This window comes from Numenius arquata, chromosome 10, assembly GCF_964106895.1.
Source record: "Numenius arquata chromosome 10, bNumArq3.hap1.1, whole genome shotgun sequence".
Taxonomy (NCBI): Eukaryota; Metazoa; Chordata; class Aves; order Charadriiformes; family Scolopacidae; genus Numenius; species Numenius arquata.
Window position 1 is genome coordinate 44,099,942 of NC_133585.1, and position 20,575 is coordinate 44,120,516.

General features: G+C 37.5%; 1 protein-coding gene across 1 annotated transcript in view; it reads right to left on the reverse strand.

The window, feature by feature from the left end:
* GABRA2 (gamma-aminobutyric acid type A receptor subunit alpha2) overlaps positions 1 to 20,575 on the reverse strand; it is a 57,414-nt gene that overhangs the window by 25,369 nt on the left and 11,470 nt on the right. Inside the window, exon 3 of the mRNA XM_074155252.1 lies at positions 5,128 to 5,195. Within this exon, the coding sequence (XP_074011353.1) occupies positions 5,128 to 5,195 (68 nt within the window). The remainder of the gene's footprint in view (positions 1 to 5,127; positions 5,196 to 20,575) is intronic.

Consider the following 20,575-nt stretch of genomic DNA (forward strand, 5'->3'; position numbering starts at 1 on the left):
ACTGCTGGTTATTTTTTATCAAAACCCTTAACAGCCCTGTTAAAAATTTAACACTATCCCATCACTGCATTTCAAAGGAACATGTATTCATTTTTAAATACATAAGTAATGTCTGCCAGATACATCCAACCTTTAATACTATAAAGAATATGTGGTATATTTCTAGGGAATCATAGCATGATTTTCCTCTATTTGAAGAACTCATTTCAAGCCTTTTATTTCTGCTTCATCTACACTCATTTTTGTCTAAGCATTTAATCTAAACATGAAGTGTTTGAAAAAAATCTGGAAAAGAAAATGTGTTTAATTAGTTTGAACGATAATGTCTAGGGAAGAGAATGTCTTCCTATTCACATCCATTTATGAAAAGAACCTTCTCCGAATTATTTTCTCTCTTTCTTTCCATAGACCTGATGCAGAATAAACTCTGAGTCTAAAATAAGCACTGAGGTGGGATAAGAGAGGAATGTGAAAGAGGGGATTACTTAGAAAAGAGACTACAGAATATTATCCACACTGCTGTCACTGAAAATACAAACAATTCTCATTACCCTTTTTTATTCAGACATGGAGAGAGAGCAACCCTGAAACACGCTGGATGGCTGGTGCCAGGGATGGGAATCCAAGCAAGAGGTACACTGAGAGGTAATGTCAGTGAAGGGCTTGGACACAGCCTCTGACAAATCAATCTCCAATATTGATCCACTTGGCAGGATGCTGCACAGGGGAACAAGCCTTCCTAACAGAATAAAAGGACAGAAAATCTGCAAGAGATCATGTGAGATACCCTCAAAATTTCAGCCTGTGGATTTAACTGGCAAAGGCAATGAGCTAAACCTTAGCAGGAATACAGCAACCAATTTATTGACTTTTCAGAAACATATCAATGATAAAAAGACAACATAGATGGTCCCTAACATCCAAGAAAGCCAATTGTATTTATCATTTCTGTTTGCCTTTTACTCTTTAGTCTTCTGCTACTGAGTTAAAATAAAAGCTACAGTAAAATAATTGCAGTGCTTTTTTTAATCTTTGTGAAAAAATCATCGTGGTGCATTCCCTTATTCTGTCCTGAGTTACATATCATACAACGCTTGTAAAGCTTCTCTCCATTTAAGGAACTATAGCTAATAATTAGACTTTCAAACTAATTAAGCTAAAATTTAAGTTTCATAGAGAAAAGAAAAAAGATCTGAAATAAAAAAAATGGAATGAGGAAATCTGAAAAGTGGACACAAAAAAAGAAACACACTTCCCAGTTCAGCCACTCTCTCTAAAGAACCATCCTCAGTTGTAGTGAGAGTTGCTGTAACAATCCTTTTGGTCATTTCTGGATTTGAACTTCAGCCTTCACTGAAAATTTCTGTTCTGGCTATATTTGAAAAATCAGAAACAGTTATTGAAAGTTTAACTGAAAACTGACAAGATGGAAGAGTGTGTGTTGTAAAAGTACTGTACAAAGTACTGTAAAAGTACTTTGCTTGCAGTACTAAAATCAGAGTTAGCAGCATATAGTTATAAAGATACATCAATCTACCAGACTTCAAATAATTAATTTGGAAAAAAAAGATGAATAATCAGAATTAATGTTTAAATTAAATGGTTTCCATTTTTTATCCTACAAATCATAACCCAACAAAATTATCCTTCACCTCATAATTTTCAAATATTAAATATTTTAATTTAATTAAAAATGTTTTAATTAGCCTCTTTAATAATAATTTATCCTTATAACTCTTTAGAAAATTCAGATATACTTTGTTTTTCAATTGTTCTGTTCAATTTTTGGTTTGTTTGTTTTTCTAAACAATGCAGCTTTTCTTCTCTCAGGCTAATGTCAAAATAAATTTATATCACTGATCTGGTTGGAAGCCTATAAGGCATAGCATCATAACACTGAACTTAAATATTTCTGAGAAATAACAGCTCAAAAAGATAGAACAGTGAACGTAAAATCTGTTTAATCCCATGTTTTGGTTTGCCTTCCTTGATTCTCATTAGTTTGCAAAATGAAGTTGAAAATTCCTGTTGTGTATTGGCTTTTCCTCTGAAATTAAGTACTGCGGTTGACATACAATGACATACATTTTTATGACACAGCTAATATAGATGCACCAATATATACACCAATATTTTAGTAACAGCAGTTCATTTGAAGTACAGTTTGCAACAGAGTTCTGGTCAAGTGTCAACAAATTTGGTGGCTATTTTAGGCAAAACAGAGAATAGCATCTTTTTAACTTAGTCAAAATCTTAACCCACAACAAGGATCAAAAGTTTTTGACTCTTAACACATTTAGACAAAAATCTCAGCCTCAGCTTCTATCTCCTAAATTTACCAATGACAGCTTCAGCAAGTCTAAAATCAGTAGAAGATCAAATTCACCTGTATTTAATTATTTTTGGCAAAACTGTGATACTGGAAAAATACAGGGAATATGAATTAAAACCTACATTCTAGCAATCATCCTGAGTCACAGATTGCACACGATGCTGTATTATCTTTAATGGGAACTACTAGACTTAGTGAGGAAAACAGAAACCTCACAAATTGCTATCAATTCAACAACAATCAAGGTTAGACTGACATTTTATCAACTTTGTGAATCAACACTGCTATTAGAGAACTGTGTCCTTAGCTCCAGTCCACTTATCATTTTGAGTGTGCCACCTCCCTCTTCCATGCTATAAACACATATTAATTATCTCCCGCGGCAGTGAGTCCCCTTCCTATTTTCAACAGGCTTTTCTCCTAAGCATTGTTATCCTTCAGAAGATGCTAACCAAGGGGAAAAAAACCCAAACTGGCAAATAGATAATGCAAAGGGGTGCAGTCATACATCTGCTGAGTTTTGTTGCTGTGAAAAATCCCAGCAGAAGGAATCCTACTGGCATCAATGACTATGAGAGTTTTGGGCAACAGCAGTGTTCAGCCTAAAAACCTGGTGTGACTGAGGGCCTCACCACTCACACTGTGAAAGCAGAGGATCTCAAGGGGTTGGAACCCAACCTTCCTGAGAAGATCTGAGATTCAGTTTGGGATCCTTTGGAGATTTAGGAGGACATGGGCAAGAGTCAAACTTATTCTTCCCATGAAGCCTTTTAAGGAGGAAGTTTATAAAATGAGAATATTCCAGAGCTTCCAACATTTATAGAAGAAAATGTCAATAAACCCTCTGTATCGTAGTTTACATTATCAATTCAGTAATGTGATACCTAAATGAAAGACTACTCATGGTTAAAACTCTAATGTCACCTTCATGTTTGACAGAATGTGTGATAGTTTGGAAGCTATTATTTCAAAACTCACATGTTGAAATTTTCTAATTGACTGCTCACACGTTTCAAAATGATTTTATAATTATCCACTGAACAAGCTAAATTAACCCTGAAACTTGTAGTAGTAAGTATTAATCTGCTGTTACTTATTTATCTACTTATCTGCAAATAGACCTACCCATTACCGTAGCAGCTGCTGTTGTGATGCACTGCACTCTGTCCTGGTTGACACCTCTACACAGAGCTGTTAGGACATCAAATGACCTGACCCCTTCCTGTGCCATCATATCTCTCTGTGCAAATGGAAACCCAGAGATCTCCGCACATTTACACACTGACGTCAAAAGTGTTTCAGGAGCTAGGGATTAGGCTCAGAGAGCTTTTCATTAAATTCTCATTTAAGCACAGATGACTTGCATAGCTTTCGGTAAGTCTCCTTTTGCCTCAGTACCACATCTTTAAAATTGGGTTAATATCGTCTCCCCATTTCACAGGAATACTGTAAATGTAAACACTGTGAAGACATAAGATACCAGACTAACAAGGTCAAGATGGTCATATCACCTTTGCATATATCTGTGGACACTTGTGGTTTTTTATGATGAATAATAAAATAAGAATAATTTCAGAAGCTTAATATCATTAAGAAAAAAAATCCTCAAGAGAATCAGTAACATATCCAGTAACAGAACATAAATGTCTATTTTTCCCATGAAATGGCTTTTCATGCGAAGCCTCAGTAATGTATTCATCACAATCAAAACAAAGCTTGAAAACTGAAACTATCACACACAAGAAACAAACACAAAAACCAGAATATATTCTCCAAAGCTATGACTACTTGTTAGTCAGTGAGAAAGTTACTTTTAAATTGTACACCATACCATGAAATATTTAGTTCTGTTGCAACCTAGCTTGTAACATCAAAATATTCCGTTTTGTATGATGCATAACATGAAAGTTTTCATAGAAAAAGTAAATATTGCCTGATTTTAAAAAATATTTATTTTTTAATACTTAGAGATACACATAGGTAGTATTTTGTATGTCTCCTATATCATCATGAGTGTTCAAAACACTTCAAAAATAATTTAATGCAGGAAATAATTTCTTGCAGGAATGGCAAGTACAGCTACAGTAACTTTCAGATTTTCCTTCCCTTCTTTCCTTTTAGAGATGTTATGTCCATGAAGATCTTTCTCCCTGGTGCAACAAATTCTCCCTAACCTGTGTATGATTTGCAGTGAGCCTACAAAGGACGCCTTGCCTCAGAGCTTTCTAGATCACTCTTTTCATGAAAAATTGTAATCCAGAGCAATATTCTGACAGTTTCTTTCTTTTTAATGTCTTTTAATGTTTCTTTTTAATGGTTGCTAAATAGTACAAACTATGAAGGATAGAAGTGTAGAACATCACAAACATGCTGACGACCCAATTTCTAAGCACCATCTTTCAAGAAGTTTAGTTTAGACTGACTCCAGTCAGGTCCTTCAGACCTTTGCCAACATTAAGTGTGCTCCTACAGTCCACCTTTCACTCTAGTTTCATCCAAGAGGAATTCAGTTCACCCGTGTCAAGACTGCTCCAGGATACGAACCAAAGTACAGTCAGTGAGGACAATCAAAAAATTCACTGGTCCAAACTAAACAGTTAATACAAGTGTGCTTATCATGTAGGTCTATAAACTAATTTCCATCTCTAGAACTACTGGGATTTGGCACTTCCTGACTTCAATGAAATGATTCCCAATTTCTCCACAGTAAGTAAAAGTAGAATACAAGTTTAAAGGAAGTTAATAGTATATATCTTATACCATTTACTATATATGCAAAAGATTCAAAAACTCACCATATCAGTATCTGAAACAGGTCCAAAACTGGTCACGTAGATGTTAGTGAAGACTTCAGTAATACTATCTGATATAAAAAGAAAAAACAAGCAAACATTTTACATTTATAGTACTTCTTCAAACTCTCTAGGCAAAATTATGGGACATTTTGAAGAAGTTTCTGTCCTTATTTACTTATTCTAACCAGAATTCTGCTGTAAATACCAAGGGTCTCTACCCCACTTAACACAGGGGTTATCACACAAGAGTTTGTCCCACTGAATAGTTTGTTTCAGTTAAAGGACTATACAGCCTTCAGCAACTACAAACATATTTCCCATTTCTCTACCAGCAAAAATAACCACGCTGTCTTGGACTTAACACGGTAGTGCAGTTCTAAACAGAAGAGGCCTTTGTTGCAGAGGTGTGATCTCTGTTCTTGCAGATCATTCCTATTAAAGCCTTTTTAGTTCAAGGCTGCTTTCTTCACCCTGAATAGCTTTTTCAAAGCCAAAGACAAGAAAAAGCTTACAAAGCAATTATTGACTAAACCAAATGTAACATGCAACAGCATCCTACTTTTTAATAGGGTATGTTTTTAAGTGGAATGTATTTTAACATAATAGTTCCCTCCCTTGGTACACGATGCTCCTGATATATCGTTGTGGTACTGTAAATACCATAAGAAAATGTTCTTCCTAATCATTGCAGTCAGACAGCCATGAAATCAGAATATTAAATATTGTACTGCAGGGAAAAATAATTGCTGAGTTTTCTCTCTTCAGTTTTCAATTAGGCTCAAAATGGAACAATATTGACGAAGAGGGATAGCAGACACTTGCAGGAAATTTCTTACAGCAATTGCCAACTACTGTCTGCATTCAACACAGTCAACACGAGGAATTCTCTGCCTTAAAGCCAGTTGCTGGCTGGAAAAGAAATATTTGAATACAACTAGCTCCAATTTGACACACCCCAGAATTTCCCATTCCTAAAAAATAATACAGCTGCCTGTTATATGAGTGATCCTGCTGTTATATTATGATTTCCATATTTAATCATAATTTAATATGGATTCTTAATAGTTTCTATATTCCTAAAAGCTACCTTTTGACAAATACGCGGCATAGGCAGATTTTACATTGAATTGTATTGAGGCCAACAGTATAATCACTGCCCCCTATTGGAGAAATCACCAGCGCTTACCCATGACGGGGGATGCTCTACCAGCCACCAGACAAAGGCAAGACTGTTCAGTGAGGATGGAGAGCAGTGTATTTTCAAAGAGATGTAGCTGCACCCAAAGCAGAGATGGGGTGATGCAGTACTTACAGAAGACTTACGGAGCATGGGGGAGGCACATTCCTGCACTCTCATCTTTAAGGAAACCTGAATTTCCTTTTCTAGCCAAACACTAGACGTGCTTATTAAAATACAGGTCTTTGTAAAGCCTTTCCTAGCCAAAAGAATCTTCTTTCCAGGATCAACTCTGCTTTTTCAGCAAATAAAGACTGACTCTTACTACGTGTCACTCTGAAAGTTCAAAAGCACAGCTCCCCTGCACATCCTGAGACATTCTTACTTGTGTGATAGAGACTTCTGTAATCTCATATGCAGCATCCATACAAAAGCTGAGCTGATTTCTACTCAAAATACCTTACAAACTAATTTTAAGTCAGTGCACAACAAGAGGTGCTGAGTCTGCACTGTTCATAGTATTCAACACGGATAAAGTATGGGCCTGACTGAAACATCACACCGAAACCACAAGTACAGTTCAGAAGACTAGTGACCGCATGCTGCCTGTAGGAGACTCTCCAGAAAAAAAAAAAAAAAAGATTATTCTCTCCAAATGGTTACCTGGCACAGGCTGAGATAAAATGGAAAAGTGACAAGAGAGCTACTCTTCAGGGGGTTAAACTCTGCTGCAGGGACTAACTGTGAAATTTGGCCTGTACTGTGAAATTTGGCCTATGCTATAATGACAACAGAAAATCTTAATTACAATTCCATGAAAAGCACTGAACTGCTGGTAGAAAAATATGACTGACAATCAAGTATCCTGGCAGCAGAGAACCAAGGCTAATTTCATATATACTGGTATAATCTGAAGGAACCCTATATAGGCAACAAAGTCACTTGGCAGTTCTTAACCTGCACACACACACCCCTCTCAAATGGTTAGAAGCATGGTCCGCTTGTAACCTCACCCTCTTGCTATCAGTTGTTTGCATCTGATGTATTATTTGACATCTGGAAATGACCTTATGCTTTGCATACAGGACATGGAATATTCAGGTGCCTTGCATTTTAAGTTTTAATTTCAAAAAAAGTCCCATATTCTTATCATATTATTTCTACACACTTCTGGATCCATCCTCCCATCAGAAATGAACAGAGAAGACAGAGCCGAGAACAAACTGACCAAAACATATCATTGAATGCCATTACAACAGTCTGTAGATTCCCCTTGTTGGTGTGCATTACTCACTTCAAATCACTGCAAATCCTTGGGGTGAAGGATCAAGACTTAGGGAGTGGAGGGGGAGATGGATGGAAAGAAGAAGAGGCTTGTTATCCACAGTCCCTCAGGTGCAAGAGCTTCATTTCAGGTTGTCATAATTTAGATAAGCACTTCAATGTACATAAAAAGTCCTGGGGCAAAGTCATCCCTGATAGCCTCAGGAACGGGAATGGATGCAAATTAATTGTGCACCTTTTTTTTTTTTTTCAAAACTGCCTTAAACCAGCACAGCTCCAGACAATGGTGACAGCAGTGAGTTTCAACGCAACCAGTTGCTCCCCCCTGAAATGAGGGTTCATCCTGGTGACAGGTACTCCACCAGGCTGCTTCTCCTCAGGAGAGAGCCACACCACAGCAGAGAGTGAAGGGAATAGGTAAAACATCTTGAAAAAGGGTATGAAAGAGACAAGAGAAGCTGAAAAGTTACAAGAGATGAGAAGACTGAGGGAAAAGAAAGGATGAGAAAACAGGACAAAGGAAGACAGGAAATAAAAAGAAAAAGGAAAGTACACAAAAGAAGGACTGGCAGATTTTTATCTCTGCCTCCTATTTTCTCTCAAAATTCTGCATTTTTTATAAATTTCTATTCATACCCTACATAAAAGGAAACTGGCCCTTAAAGACAAAAGAAGCTGAAATGTAATAAATCTTGAATTATTGCTGTTACCATCTGTTAGTGTTAACAGCCTGGGCCTTGAGTCTGTTTCTTCTTTGTTACTTTACACAGTTACAATAAGGATTCCTCTGAATTACAAATTCGAACTCAGAGTTTCAGAATCATCATCTACAAAAGGAAAAAAATGAATCCTCGATTTTTAAAACAGATATTGCAGTTATTGCTTTGAAAGAATGCATGCTCATCAAATAAAGTCTGCATTAAAACATACCACTTTGTCCCATTGGTAACTTACTGAAAAAAATTCAGAGGCACAAAGCACAGCTTCAGATGGACTCTAATCAGAATTCATCCAGCAGGCTCCACAGTTACAGGCTTTTTATAACTCACGTTCTGTCAAGAACAGAACAAGCCCACTGGAGATTCAAACAGTTCTGGATCATCAGCGCTCGTGGGAGAGCCAAAGGAATGTACTCAGCTAAAAAATATTCAGTGCAACATGTATTCATGTACAAATTGAGAGTTTATTTTTTGAGAAAAATTAAGGACAAGTTTTTTCCACTAGAATTATAAAATCTTTTTCTTCAGTTGACATATAAACACGTAACTAAAAGGCCTGATTTTCAAAAGTGAAGGCCTGTGCTTTTGAAAAAGTCTAGTTTTTAAAGAAGAACCCTCTGTTGGGAAGAGGGGTGGCTGACTCATTTATACTTGTGAGCTCTTAAGTTATTCTGAATCACTGCCTTTGAAGGTTAAACAAAGAAACAGGAACAGGAAAGGATAAGGATATAGTTTCTATTTCTGTTGCTTCTTTTAGGGGAAAAAAATCTCGAGCAAAGAATATGACATGTAGATGCCATCATCACATGAAGTGCTCTGAAATTCAGTAAATGCTCTTATAGCATCATTTCTAACTTGCCTTGGCTATAATTGCTAAATGAGAAGCCTTATCTGGCTTAGTTTAGGCCAATTTCTCAGAAGATGGAAGCCAAAAGTAAACTGACAAAAAAAAAAGTCAAGTAAGTTAAGAATAAATGGAGGAAAAAACATGCCCTATGGAAGTAGTAAAAGCATTAAGATCGTGTTTCACATGGTTCTCAAGCACTGGTTCCTTCTGATTCCCTTTCCTTACTTGAACTGTCATGACAACAATACTGAAAAAAAAAATCAAAAAGTAAGAAAAAGCAATAAACATATCAAATTGCAGAAGATTTATAGATCCTTATTTATCTGTCCTTATCTGGAAGGTTTACTGTGTGCTTTAATTACATTTAGGATTTTACAAACAATAATTATAATAATCTCTCTCTTAATAATAAATTTATTATCTTCATTTTTCCGTACTTGGGAAGCTGAGGCAGAAGGATTAAATGAAGTGTAAGTAACGTGAAGTACAGGTGTTTACCAATCTGGTTTCAGCTGTTCAACATTTCCACACTGGAAAATGTCAACATCATTGACTCATCAAAAATTAGAAGAGGAATTCAGAGCTTAGTTAGAGTTTTTACCAGTGCCTTTGTCCATTGCATTATGCCAAGTCTCCTGCTGCTGGGATAGCCTTTCTGATGGTCTGAAGTCCTGCTGACTTGTTCCTCGGTAGAAGAGCTGCCTCAGCTGAAGTAAGCTGCTTGGCAGAGAATTTGCAGTGACTGAAGTCTAAATCGATCACAGGTTGAGTAATGGAGATGGTCAGAAAAGTCGGACGAAAAGGTTCCTCATCAGCATTTACCAATTTGTCAAAATTGGAAATTTCCACAGTGGCAATTCAATTTTGAATGAGTTCCTTTGGACTGTTCCTTGCCAGGCATTTTTCAAAATTTCTCTGCTTTCTTCAAATGTCCCTTCTCAGCTGCCTGCACCACTGAAGGGGTACACAAGGTTCTAGTGTCTGCGATGTGGGGTAGCTAGACATGCAGGGCTGGGCACACCCGAGAGCTCCCTCTTTCCTGGAAAACTCTGAGGCAGGGTTATCGTTCTTGAAAGAATTTTTCTGAATACACCTCAAATTTGAGAGCGATCTGTGATTTGCTCATTCCTTCGCTCACCAAAATAATCTACAATCCCTTCTGCGCAGAGGGCAGGGACAAAACATGCATGGCTCATTCTAGGTATGTTTAAAGGAAGAGAAGAAAGGAGTGTGATCATTGTGAAGTCTTCAGAGTGGACCATCAGCAAGGTTCCAAATGTTTGTTTGCATGAAGCTGGCTATATTATCCATTAATGTGATAGGGCTATCTTTGCAAGAAAACAGGCTATTAGATTGTGTTGGACTGGTTTTTATTATTTAATTTGGATTTTCATTCAATAAAACTGTAAATTCAGGGTTTGGGTAGCTAAAATAAGTATTCTTGGTGGGACAGAGCTTTTAAAATATACATATGCAGCTCTAATGCATAGCATGAAATAATTTCTTACAAACATTATTTTAAATGTAGACTAAATAGTACCCAGGAGAACACTGCAAGGCTGTAACTGAAAGGCTGCTACAGCGTGCAAAAAATGTGAAAATAAAATACTGTTTTTTAATTATGTCGACAAAAAAATAAAAAAGGAGGTCAAGTTGCAGTGCTGTGGGAGCCTTAGCTGAGGATTTCTGAGTTTTTGTGGAAATGCTGTCAAAAGCTTGATGTTACTTTAATTATTTTGCTATAAAAATTATTTAACTGGAATTGACATTGTTCTGACATTGTAATATGGTCTCCAAGGGCATGCTTGGCAATGTCGCCCAAAGGCTTTGAAATTGTCATTCATAATACAAGTCAGGAATTGCACAGGTGAAACAGCCAGGGTCTTAATCCATCAAACACTGTTCCAACTCAACATGCTGCCCTTATCTGACAAGCTCCTTAGTGTGTCTGTTGACAGCTCAAGACACTCTCTGGCTGGCAGGGAATGGGGATCAGAGGAGGTCAGGCGACGTGGAGCTGTAAGAGCAGCAAAATCCATAGGAATGCAGATATTTCAAAATACTGCTCTGCCAGTTCTTCTTTATATTTGGTTTTGGTGCTTTATGTGACAGTTTTATCTATCCAGCTACTCAGCATCTTCATTCATTATCCACTGTTAAATCACAACAGTTTCAAAGCCACATGTGCCTACATAAATAAACTTCCAATTTGTAAATTAAAGCCAACTGTGAGAAGAAACTAATTCACTTCCCTCCTTGACAGCAGTGCTTCATTTCCAATAGCCTCACTCTATCCTTCGTCTATTGGCAAGACAATTTCTTAATATGAGCCATAAGTAAAATTCTCTTTCAAATCTTCACCTTTAATGAAGCATATGTAGAGTAAGCTTACCAGTAAGACCTAGGAATACCTGTAAGTGTTACTGTTAACAGTTGCTCTCTTGATTCACTCTGGTTTAAATGAGACCTGAATCAGGGACTCTACTTCATCTCTCACGGTGTTGACTGAAACAAGAATATATTCTGGAGAAAATACTCTGGAGAAAGATACAGGAATTGAAAGCCAGTAGGCTAACAGACCCCAACTGATTTCCCTCTGAAGAGCTAATACCTATTACCAGATATTACATCATATTCTAAATAGATAGCTCCATGAAAAGACTATCAGAGGCCCTCCAAAGGCCTACACAGAACTCATGAAGTTGGGCAACCCCGTAAAGCAACACTGTACTCTTGAAATAAATACCATTATGTCATTTAGACTAACTGCATGCCTGGTCCTGTGTATAAGCCAAATCTGTAACTGGAATTTTTATTTCAGAAAAGTAGTATTTTTTATTCTGAAATTGAATATAGTTGGTCCGAAATAGCAGGAAAATATAAAATTGAGGGAGAAATTACTGTAATACAAAACTTCAGTTAAAAGTTGGTGTATCTTTAGAGGCAAGGGACTTTTTGACCATTAAAAAACCACACACTAAGCTAGAAAAAAAAAAACGTTTAGCTTATCTGTCAACATCCTTTTCTTCTGTAGCAAAGATAAGACTTGGTAAAACATTTTCAGAAATGTTTTTAGCTGAGCTAACATCTTTAGGTGAGGTTAGGTTACCCACAAAATGTGCACAGAATGAAATGCCGGCATATCTGCAGCTGAAATAATGTCATATATCTCCACAGCCATTTAATTACTCAGATTTGTCCTGTATGTAAAAGACACTGGTTCAAACTGTAAGAGCACTGCTTCCAGTTAGCAAACAGAAAATTAAAAAGTTCTCTCTGTGCTGTTACATTTACACATTACTAAGACAATTTTCACATGCATGTGACATCTTTGTGGTTTAACTCTCACTGAAAAAGAAGAGCGCAGATCACATACACAAACATTATCTTTACTACTTTTTCTTCTCTCTCTCTCTCCCAAGAAACCTTTAATTTGCAGACCTTCTTACTTCAGGTAACAAAATTAAACACATTTCCAAAGGGTCCAAGAGTCTTGGATACAAGTCACATTTGAGGCACAGTTTTAACTTATTAGAGATTTCCTCCACAAGTTTGAGAAAGTCACTCAAGGGTAGGGCTAAAGACTGATTTTGGTGCCCAATTATCTCTTTAAGCATATTGGACAAGCTCCACAAAGTTATTTAAGCTCCAAGTTTCCACTTAAATCAATAAAAGTTAATCTGAATGTCTCTGTGGTCCAGATTATAATGACTAAATTTTGCACTTATATTTGTCTGAATCCCCTTTAGTCCCAAATTCCTGTCTAACGCTGTCAGTACCTAAAATTCCCTGGCTGCTTAAATTTCCACCTTAAGGCAAAAATACCCTGATACTGCCAAGCAGCTTAAAGAACTGGCTCTCAACCAAGTCCCAACGAATTCCTCAAACTATAAATAATTACAAATTTACTGGGCCAGAAAGACTTTGAGAGACAAAGCAAGAAAACAAGCAAGAGACCAATTCCACAGCCTAGCAGTACTCATGGGATGCAGCAGACACAAATTGAATTCTCTGCTCAATATCTAATTATTTACACAAAGCAGAACAATCCTTCCAAAGACTGAGGAAGCATGCCCTATCTTAGAAAATTCACCTTTGTGGTCAAGACAGACCCTGACACACAGTAACTGGAGTTCATGTCTCTGCTTTAAATCAGAGCACACACTTGCCATGAGGTGCTCTCTCTCTCACAAGTTTCCATTATCCCGGGCTATCAGCTACTCTGATGGCTCTTTTCAGGAAAGGAGGAACAGCATGATCTCTACAGCGGGCACACCACTGTGAACAGATGAAGTGGAGACCAGTAATGTTTTCCCACCCAAGCTTGGATGTTTCACCTGTGTTGGTAAGAAAAGGCTTCAGCTGCATGCCTCTCTTCGGCATTTCTTGATAAGTTCGCCTGACAGATCCCCACTCAGTTTATTGACTTTATGAACCGCTTTTGCAGACAGTTAAGGCTATGCCCACACCATTTCCGAGGTGTGCTAACATGCCTAGCTTTCCCCATGTTCCACAAAGAAGACCTGACTGTTCGAAGCAATGAATTCCAGTATACCTGGGGTCCAGGAGATGTAGGCACTGCCAAACCTAAGCCTTCAGTCTGTATGGGACTGATTGGCCAAATACTGTGATTAGCTTTACAGTCCAGCAGTACAAAACAGTCCGTGTTCTGACACATACGAACACATGCAAAGTAAAACATCTTCAGTGGAAGAAACCACTCTCCCAGAACGATCAAAAGCCTTGTGTCTAGTTAACAGAGTCAGAAAGCGGGAGAGACAGATTCAGATACTTTGTACAAATCAGGTAGAGAACAAGTAAGAAGTTTAAGCCAGAACATATTTCATCCCTGATGAGAAGGCTACAGTACTGACTGGTGCAGTCCATATCACATTGGGCCAACCAATCAACCGGTGTCTAGCTTGAATCCTGACGGTACTTAAACACATGAGAGAGTTTGAAGCAACTCAGAAGTGCATAACTTAATTGTTTCTTTGCATGGAGAAAAGAAGACACATAGATACTCAGTCATTACCACTAGACTTCATAGAATTTTGGCACCTCAAGCCAGTCTCAGAGGTATCAACTGCCAAGAGATTAAGACAGCAATTACTTACCTAGACATCTTTCTGAATTTTTTTCCTATCTTTTAAACAAAGTATTCCTCCAATTTACAGGCTCATTGCAAAGATATTCATACAACATGGGTGCTTTAGTTATATAAACATTTGAGACAACTGAGTAATTATAAACAGTAGTCTCGACTATGGTTCAATTAACAAAGGGAGAAACAAAATGTTGAAAATAGGAATAAGGAGGAATGAATTAAATCATTGGGAAGGGCAATCTAAACACATGGGTAATATGAAATCTGTTCCCATAAAGCCAGAGTACCGTGAAATCCACCAAATCTCAATTTGTTCCCTTTTCATTACATTCTCACACACCAAGAAAAAAGGGAAAAGAATTAAATAGCATTCAGCTCTAAAATAAACAACAAATGTGAGTCATTTTTAGTTGGAGCTGCACAAAATGTTCAATAAAAACATGAAAGTGAAAACATAGTTGAGTTTGGCTGGAAGAAATGAGATCTTACTGAGAGGGGTTACTTAAAAGGTTAAAGTAAAATGAACTTAGCTAACACACAACACGTTTGGCAGCAAACCAAAACTACATGGCATTCAAATGAAAAATAAAACATCAGCACTAAACCTTATCCCTTTAGATGCTACAGCTTCCATCAGGATGCAAAGAGATTGTGTATAATAACCAGGCTGAGCAACAAATGGGACTACTGCATTGTTTAGATCAACTGGATGAGCATGATAAAGCTAAAATGAACCAGACTGCCCCAACACTGTCTGAAGAATGAGACAGAGGAAGACAAAGAGAACAAGAGCACTCAAGTCTGGAAATGGAAGGGAGCAGACTGATAAAGTGGGGCAGTAATTATTTGGACTGACCTGAATCAGTGTCATCACACAAATATGGATGGCAGAGTTATTATTCCCATGCAACCATATTTCCATCTAATCTGCTTAGAGGCTTGTGCTATTAGAAAGGAACTATAACATGCAGGTAAGGCAGAAAAATTCACAAAATTATTTTAGAAACTTATATTCAGAAGTCTCTCTCTCTCTTCTTTATTTTTAAATATTTGAATTTTATGACCTCAGTGCTTAGAGTCATGGAATACCCTGTCAAATTCTCCTGCACTACCCTTCTAGGCTAATTTCAGGTTTAACCTCTGTGCTGTATTCCAAGTCCCAGCATGTATAAATCATCCCATTTGATACACTCGCTCTGCCAGCCCCTCCTGTATTCCAGAGCATATCTCCCCATAACAGCATTATCATTTTAAAAAAGCAGCAGCTTCAAGTTTCTCTTTAGAGTCATGAAGTGGCCAAGTCTGGGCTTCTTAAGATATGCCTTTATTGCACAGTGGCTCCTGACTCACTTGACTTTAGTTGCCAGCTTATTTGCTTGTTCATCTCCTCTTACACAGGCCCCGGTGCTTTTCTAACCAAGATCACTCAGTCTAGATTTTCTCCAGGTTAGATTTCAGGAGCCCCTTTGGCTTATGCTAGTAAACACGTCAACTTGCCATTAAAAGCACAAGTTATGACAGGTGGTTCTCCTTCAGTACCTTCCCACATTCCAAATGTTAAAAAAAACCCAAATTCTCATAATCTCCTGGAAGAACATCAGAGGTTAAAGTCCTTCCACTTCAAGGACACGCGAAATGGCTGCAGAACTCACATTGGCATGACCAAGGAACTGTGATAATACATACAGAATACATAAAGGATTTCACCCTTTGGCTACACACTATTTTTTCTAAGCCAGACCAGACACTGTCACAGCGCTTGTTAATTATTTAATGAAGATTTGGGTAGCATGCCAGAGCCCATTGAAGTCCGTGAAAAAGGCTTCGTTCTGGTGCTGGCCAACTTCAGGGGAAGCCTTTGGAGAATGCCTGTCTCTGTGGTCAGCCATGGCAAAAAGAGCTGGCACCCTGAAGCTGACAGAAACCACACTTCTGTGGCAAACGCTCACTGTCACCAGAGGTCAGCACCTTCCCGAGGCTTGCTGCTATCAGAGCAAAGTATGAAATTCACGTGTTCCCAAGTCCTAAAGGCTTGGGATGGAGCTCCTGTAGAGATCAACAGACTCAAGAAAGCATTGAAAATGATGATCCTTTCAGATAGACTAATTTTACTGTCCGTGTATAGTGAGTGCCTGATTGCTGAAGTCCTGGATTGTACAGTCATTAAAAATGGAGCTACGGTTCTTTTATCTTTTGCTAGCCTTTTACTTTGCATTCAAGCATGACAGGAACCAATGGCAGAAAAAGGTAGTGCCTTTATTTAATAGAGGCCTGTGTATTAGCAGGCACTCAATGCATTTTTTTGCAGCTGGAGCCTCGAATATATTTTTAATAGGTAATGCTCTATGAAATTCTGTAATAGCATTTCAGAAGATTGTGACATACTGTCAAAAAAAATAGACAGCATTCTAATCCTTCTATCAACCAGCCAGCAGTTCCTATTTTAAGCCAGGTGAAATAACTATGAAGTACAGGAAATTAATGTTTACCCAGACTACTCTAATATTCTCAAAAAAGCATGGATTACTAAGATCAGCTGGAGGCTGCATGTATGTTAACACCCTAAATACTCAGGATGCATAAGAACAGGTAGGCACACTTTTTTCTTTACACCTTCTTGATCTGAAATGCAGGGTTGCTGAAACGCAGGGAAAGGAGGAAGAGAGGTATGGGGTTTGAGACACAACAGAAATCAGACTGGCTGCCTAGCTGCTTTTTTTTTTAATTATTAACATTTTTTTGTTTGCCAGGACAACGCGTGGGGTGGTCGTGGATAATAAACTTCTTCCTAAACAGGAGTCCTGACAAACGAGTTCATGGCTTGACCCAACAGAGAATCATATTAATACTTAAATCAAACAAGTACTCCCCAAAAGAGCAAAAAATAATAGCATGGACAGTAATGGGGCAATCTTTTTTAAATCCCATTTTAACATGTTACTGAGTTGTCAGTTACTCTTCTGTTATATAGTTAATAATAATAAAAAAAAAAAGGTCTTCAATTAAGGCTGTGTAATGCGCCTACAAGAAGTATACTGTAGCACTCAAAAGTCCCACAGCTGAGTCACTTGAATGTCTCCGAGCTATTTTATAGATAGCAGTTGTTTCCCAGAATCTCCTCTAAAACATACTCCCAGGATACTCCCAGAGCTTGGATTAAGCAGCCTCAAATTTGTCTTTCATGGTTGCCTGTGACAAGAGAATTCCCCTCTGGCTGTCCATGGGACTTTCAGAGCCCATCATGCTTCTATATGCGTAAAGGCTATATATTTGTGACAAGAATCTGCTTTTAAGTATTAAATTAACAGTGGTTGTTTTTTTTTACAGGTAGAAAATACAAAACAGTATATGTTTTTTCTTTGAAGCAATGCCTAATACGAATTTAATTAGAATCCAGTTTCTTAAAGTGCATATTCTTCTAAGCAGATACTATGGTTTTGTGAAAATGCAGACAGCATCTACTACAGAATATTATTTTAAAACAATCGCTTATTTTATAAATAGATATTATGCAATACCAAACAAGATCATCTGTTCTTTTTTTTTTTTATGGTCAACTAAAGACAAAATGTCTGGTACAAAAATAAAGAATTCTCTGACAGCTTTTAGCACCCAGCAGATGGAAAGGGATTTTTAAGGATGTGACCATTCCCTTATCTCAAACAACAGGCATTTATATTTCTTCCTTCTCATCTTTATTTATTTAGTTAGTTTTCCACAAGGAAATATCTTCCCTTTTGTTCAGAAACCGCACAAGGCAATGCAGTACCAAGTTCACATTTAAAGATCCAGTAGAAAAAAAGTCCACTGTTTGATACTCAATTAACAGTTTGGACACTGATAAGGACAGTCTGTGAAATGCCGCAGCATGCCCTCAGGATGGCAGAGGTGTTTTATCAACACCACATAGAATCTAAGGCTCAAACTCCCGTTTTCCATCATTTATATACTCCACACTACAACTGCTCCTCAGCTTCCTCTCATCCAGAGGAACTTCATTCCTCATTCTGCAAGCCTATAAATTGTGAAAAATATAAATTACTGCAAATAATGAGAACAAAAAGGCATCTGCAGTAGCCTTTAGACTTCAGGCAAAAGGAAATACCTAGAAAATTAGGGTGGTGTATTCAGGACAGGAATTGTTCCTTCAACCCACTGCTAAATTCTTAGAGATGACTGCAGACTCTCCTTCCCCCTCCATTCCCTTTCTGCTCTGTTGTTGTGCTGACAGGCTCACACACTTGAGGGAATGGAAAAGGATGGCTCAAATAACTCCCAGTCTCCCGATAGAAGTGGTCTGAAGAACCTATTATCTTAGGACAACTGAGAATGGACACAAGAAAGAAAAAGCAAGGAATGTGTTGGGAGACAATTACCTCTCTTGGATGAGAGAATCAGCACCAAGCAATAGAGACCAACAAAGAGGAGAAGAACTAATGAAGCGGCAACCTTTCAATCAGAAGATACACTGCTATTCCAGAATTCAGGTATTTAAGGGATGAAGAGGATGCAATTTTTTAAATTAAAATAGAAGGCGGCATTAAACACAGATAGATAACTCCAGGAAACTACATTCACATGAAAGATCACAAACGCAAGCTATAAACACTTCAAGAAAAAAAAAAAAATAGGAGCTTCAAATTAGAAGTCATCTTTCCAGGTGGAATGTATCTTCTGCATAAACCTCTCCACTCAAGTCAAATCTGTGTTAGAAATTATGTGACCTGTGAAACAGCACCGTACTGGGGTTGGAGACATGGATCTGTTCTGTTACCAATGGTGAATCATACCTCCCGGTTACTTCACCCTCATGTACCCGATGTATTTACTCAGATATAAAAGTCCCCCCTTGTGCAAAGTACTCTGAGTTCTCTGATACATTTTCAGTGTCACTGTTGTAAGAAAAGCCGACATATATATAATGGACATGTAGGTTTTACAGCATACATCAGTTTTTAACTGATTCTTCTTGAACTGTATGTATCAGAACATAGTGAAGGTCAGTGGTCCATAGCACTGAATTTGGATTGCAATCAACTCTATTAGTCATAACACTGAAAGATTACAAGACACTTAACCTACAGTTTGTAAAAAACACAGATGAAGCAGATGGAAGATGGGGCATCCATGTTTTCCCCAAACCAATTGCACATTAGGATCTCTACTGATTCAACAAAAAAAAAATCGCAGATGCAGGACCAAATATGCACGTATGGACATCAAAAATAAATGTAATTTGGTCAGATGCAACTAAATCCAATCTCTGACTGCAGCTATACAACTTTACTAAAATGTTTCGTGTCCTCTGATGTGCGCAATAATCCCAGGTAAGAGGGAAATTGATTTACATTGTTTTCACAGAGTTAACTGCTCTAATTATTAAATAGCCCTCAACATATGGCAAGGAATTATGGAATGTAAATCTAGAGCCACGTGCTATAAAGTAATCACACAAATGGTTCCCAAATAGCAACACCACTTCCAAAAGGTTAGCAGAATCATACCTTCCTGATATACAGACAATTTCAGAAAACTAGTGCTGACATCCTCTGCATTATAAAGCAAACTATTATTGGGATGACAGTGGTAAACAAAACTTTCTTTAGCTTGTGATTAGTTTAATTCGAACATTAACCTGAAAAAAACAGACATAAAAATGTGTTTAAAGATTAATCTTGGCATATTAAAGTGCTTTGATTCTTATCATTAAAATTTATTAGACTTTTGACAGTATTAATTCAAAATCTTCTGCCGATGCTTTAATTTAGCAGGCTGGTAAATTGTACAGCAACACAAAACATTATCCGATATATCCTCTATAGCTGCTTTTTGAGACAGATGACTCATTGTTGAAAAACATTAATGTCAGAAATTTAAATACATGCATATACCATAATGATCGAACTGCTTACGTTATTCTACTTTCAAGTTTCCAAAGGGTATTTGAAAAAAACTATCATTCAGCTACCTTAATCTGCCAGTTGTTTCAAAGTGGTTGATGTTTAGTATCCCCATTTTGTCTCCCTCACTCATTCTCCATCTCTTCTGTCTTGCTCCTTCCCCTGTTCCCTGCTTATGGTGGTTTTTTACGTTGGCTTGTATTTCCCTAATGCTAGGTTACTGAAAAACAGTGAGATGTTCTACTTGGTATCTGTTTCTTGGAGTCTTTGGAAGCTACTGTTAGATACTACGAATAGTCACTAATAAGAGCTACTAATACCAACAATTAATACAGACCAAAATACTGTAAAAAACAAAGTAGATGCAGTTTTAATGTACAGGCAATTACAGTGTCCTTCTGCATGATCCTTGTT